The 3,986-nt window shown below is 36.9% G+C and overlaps 1 protein-coding gene across 1 annotated transcript; it reads right to left on the bottom strand.

Annotated features, from left to right (window-relative positions):
* Positions 1–1,428: 1,428 nt before the first annotated feature.
* On the bottom strand, positions 1,429–3,141 carry LOC136778126 (piggyBac transposable element-derived protein 4-like). Its single transcript, XM_066734735.1, has one exon. The coding sequence runs from the start codon at positions 3,139–3,141 to the stop codon at positions 1,429–1,431; it is 1,713 nt and encodes a 570-aa protein (XP_066590832.1).
* Positions 3,142–3,986: the final 845 nt, after the last annotated feature.

Genomic DNA, 3,986 nt, shown 5'->3' with positions numbered 1-3,986 from the left:
GGTCACCCGACTTAATTAGATTTATCAATTCAACGCTAGTCCCAAATAGGAGTTACTCTTAACTCAGGATAACCGTGGTGTGGGTCTTATTGCCCCCATCCACATGGTCCACCTATTAAATACAACCTCTCCCTCGGAACCCTCTGCCATCTACAACAGCCCTCACCACACTTTGCTAAGGAAAGAAGCTTTCGTGGGTGCAGCCAACACTAGATGAGCCAGAGGGGCGCTATCAACACTTATAGGTTAGGTTATTGAAACATTTACTCTCACTTGCCTGATGTAACAGTGCCAATTCTTTGTTCCGCCTTTTATTTTTTTTCTGGGCTTATAACTCCTTATCGTAATGACCCTCCTTATTTTGTCTATGCTTTATTGGGCACCAGTTATTCTATGCTTTATTGGGTACCCGTTATTGCACGCTTTCTTCTAACGACAGACACAAGGCAATGGGGGCCACACGGCTTAAAACCTAAAATAGAGAAGGGCGCATGCGCGCTCAGAGCCGGCACAACTACCTTCGCGTATCGATCCATTGATCGATTCAGGTCCGAACCCACACCCACATGGGCCACCGTAACTACTGACGGCGCGGAAATCAAAACCTATGTAAACGATTGAAACCATAGTTTTGTCCGGTTACACAACTTATTAAAAAAAATTACAGCCCGCTCCTAAACCAATTAAAAAAATATGCTGTGACATCATCAGAGTGGGGGAGAACTCATAAGTGGTGGGGGTCAATGCAGTCCCTAAACTTATATCAAAATTGTGACACGTTCGTGAAGCAATAACAAAATTTATTGTGACATCAGCGGAGTGGGGGAACTCATATGCCAACTAAGTGGGGTCATGACGTCAGAGAGTGGGGACACCTCCCGCCTCTCGCGATGGGGACCTCTCGCTCCGCACCCCCCCCCCCCCCTCCCTTGCCACTGTTCCAGTATCGACATAGCTACACTACTACCACGTTATAAAGGGCAGTTTAACCCTTCGAGAACACATATCATTTTTCAATCATCGAGAACACACTGGGTCAATTTGACCCTGTTCATTTTTTGTCGGGAGCCATTTTATAATTACTAAACCTATTGGCTTACAATAATTCTGAGGAATCTTTTAAACTTTTTAGAAATAATTTGTTTATATTATACGTTCAGTTAAAGTCTTTAATATACTTGAAATAATTCTAGAATAAGAGGTATTATAAACAAATTGTTATTTTTTAAAAAATATTGTAAATTATTTAATTTGTAATATTTTTAGTTAAAAATTTAATTGAAAACCTTTGACGTACGATAGAATAATAAGAAAAATAGTCCTATACTGTGCTTTACAAATAAGGTATTTATTTCGCAAACTTTACAGAATTATTATTATAAGTATATATTTCATATTACATGTTTCATAAAATAAAAATTGGAGCTTTCAGTCGGTTCCGACACAATCGTTGCAGATATAGGCACGATGTTCATCGCACGTAGATCGTAAACACGATGGGCACTGTGATTTAGTTTTGCGATCTTTTGCGTAAAAGCAAAGTCCGCATCTTATTCTTTTCAGTAGCTGTGGTCGTTCGGCGTTTGGCTCATTGTCAACATGACATCCAAGAATCAGCTGAATGCCTTTACGTATATCTGTGCGAAGCATTTGATTTTGTAATTTTTCACGCAAATTTAGCTCAATCAAATGCATTGCAAGTTGCTTCAAAGCCTGTTGAACAGACAAGCTTTTCGGTATTTCGTCTTCCTGATGCTGGCAGGTATACAAAATTCTTGCGTTAACGCGAGCTTGGTCAAGCATACCAAAAAAGAACCTCATAGGCCAACGCTTTGTTGTACGAACAGTCGTATAAGCGTTGCATAGCTTATCGAATACATCCGTACCACCCTTAGTTTTATTATAATACGATATCATTTCTGGTTTATTATTTTCACCAATAGTTGTTGTTGTAACTTTGTTACTAACAACTAGAACAATCTTGTTCTTTTTCGGGGTGTAACTGACTAATGTTATATTTTCATGGTGGCAAAATCGAGATGACGGAATTTCTTTAGTTGCGATTTTCATCTCGTTAGGAATCTCTTTTTTATTCTTGCGAATTGTACCAGTTATCTTCATTTTATAGGGATCTTTGAACATTTCCTTCATCAATGGCATGGTTGTGAACCAATTGTCGCAAGTAATAGATCGATTGGTACCATGGATTGGTTCAGTTACTCTTTTGAAAAAAAATTCTCCGGATGATTCATGAGCTAAATTGCCTGTTTTACCTAAGTAAGGGATCCCATGTATCAAATAAAAAGTCTGAGCATCATTCATTGTTATAATTTTTAAGCCATATTTATCTGACTTAGATTTTATATACACTGGAAACTGGCAACGTCCTCTAAATGAGAGTAATTGTTCATCAACAGTAATATCATTGCTAGGCTCATAATAAAATGAACAGTTTCTAATAAATTTATTCCATAATTCTCGAATAGGCGATAATCTATCATTCGGTAATCTATTTTCTATAATATCGAAACGTAAACAATTAGATAGAAACAGAAATCGTGACTTTGGCATGACACATCGGTATAAATTGTATCCACTTGTATTACTCCATAATTCTTTGACATCTACATGATTTGATTTCCACAAACCTGCATAGTAAAGTAACCCAATAAATGCATTAATTTCATAGATATCGGTAGTATGGTGATACATTTGCATAGGTTTATCTTCAGCCATCATTATCAAACAAATCTCTTCGATTTGTTTGTTAGTGCATTCTACAATCTTTATCCGTATTTCCTGATCGAAAAGAAGATTCCAAAATTCATTATAATCCTTACAATTTTCTGCACCATTTTTAGGTTTAGCTATTCTATCAGATATAATGTTCTGTCGATTTGATGATCTTTGGTATACCGTAGTGCTCCATTTCGTATTGTTTTTGCTGAACATAATTGTTTTTCGCCTCCCGCGCTTCGCTTGCTCACGTTGCTGCAAAATCCGTTGATTAAGAGTAACATTTTCCATATCGATAGCTTCAGAATATACGGATTCTGATTTCTCACTATCCGTTTGCACAGATACGTTATCGCCATCGGTAGAAGCTTCTCCGCCAAAATTGTCCTCTTCTTCCTTTCGCATTAAAGCTCTTTGTATACGAGATCGTAAATTGTATGCTATTATATAATTTATTGAGATTTTTCACGTAGACGAATTTTCAGAAGATTTGCACTATTACAATACACTCATAAATGCAAATGTATATTCTAAATAATAATACAAATTGTATCTAATTCGACGTGCAGTATACAACTAGGTCACCGTGACCCTGCTCTAACTATGTATGTTACTCAATGATGACTTAGTTTTTAGTAACCTTCCGCACGTACTTAGACACGTAGTCAGGATATAAAATTACACATAGATTGTACTAATACTACAAATATTGGAATTACTTTAACATTATTTTGGTTTAAGTTTTATGTATGGATCTGGTTGACCCATAGTGTTCTCGAAGGGTTAATGAACATATATATTGTAAGAAAAGAAAGCTTATAATTAAGAAAGACTTGATTAGGGTGGCGCCACCATATAGTACCAAGCAATCATCGATTACGTGATCGATGATTGTGATCGATAAGTGAGGCATATGTCCTGACTGATACCCGGGGAGAACAAACTCTCTTGCTCCTGAACGTCTGATGAGAGTAGACGCATTAAAGTGTATCTAAAGTTTATTAAATGAGTAAGGCAACTGCGCCCATATAATCGGTATGTCTCAAAATTCTTTTTCCTACGCCAAATTTGGAGAGTAATATTTCAACGGAATTCGTTTACAAAACTTCAGAAGTGGTATTCGATAATCCGAACCTAGTCGGAATATAGAGTGTGGTCGTTAACTTGATTACGCACATGGCGTCTAGAAGATCCTAGAAATGTTTAACTGTAAATAGTTAAAAGTAACGTGGAAATGACCTAAGGAATTT

This window comes from Prorops nasuta, unplaced genomic scaffold (assembly GCF_024137725.1).
Source record: "Prorops nasuta isolate Cenicafe-Biocafe unplaced genomic scaffold, Cenicafe_Pnas_1.2 PNAS00013, whole genome shotgun sequence".
In the NCBI taxonomy this organism is placed as follows: Eukaryota; Metazoa; Arthropoda; class Insecta; order Hymenoptera; family Bethylidae; genus Prorops; species Prorops nasuta.
This window is presented reverse-complemented; position numbering and strand designations above follow the sequence as displayed.

Excerpts from the sequence above, each read along its gene's own strand:
- LOC136778126 (XM_066734735.1), bottom strand. The coding sequence starts at position 3,141 with ATGCGAAAGGAAGAAGAGGACAATTTTGGCGGAGAAGCTTCTACCGAT.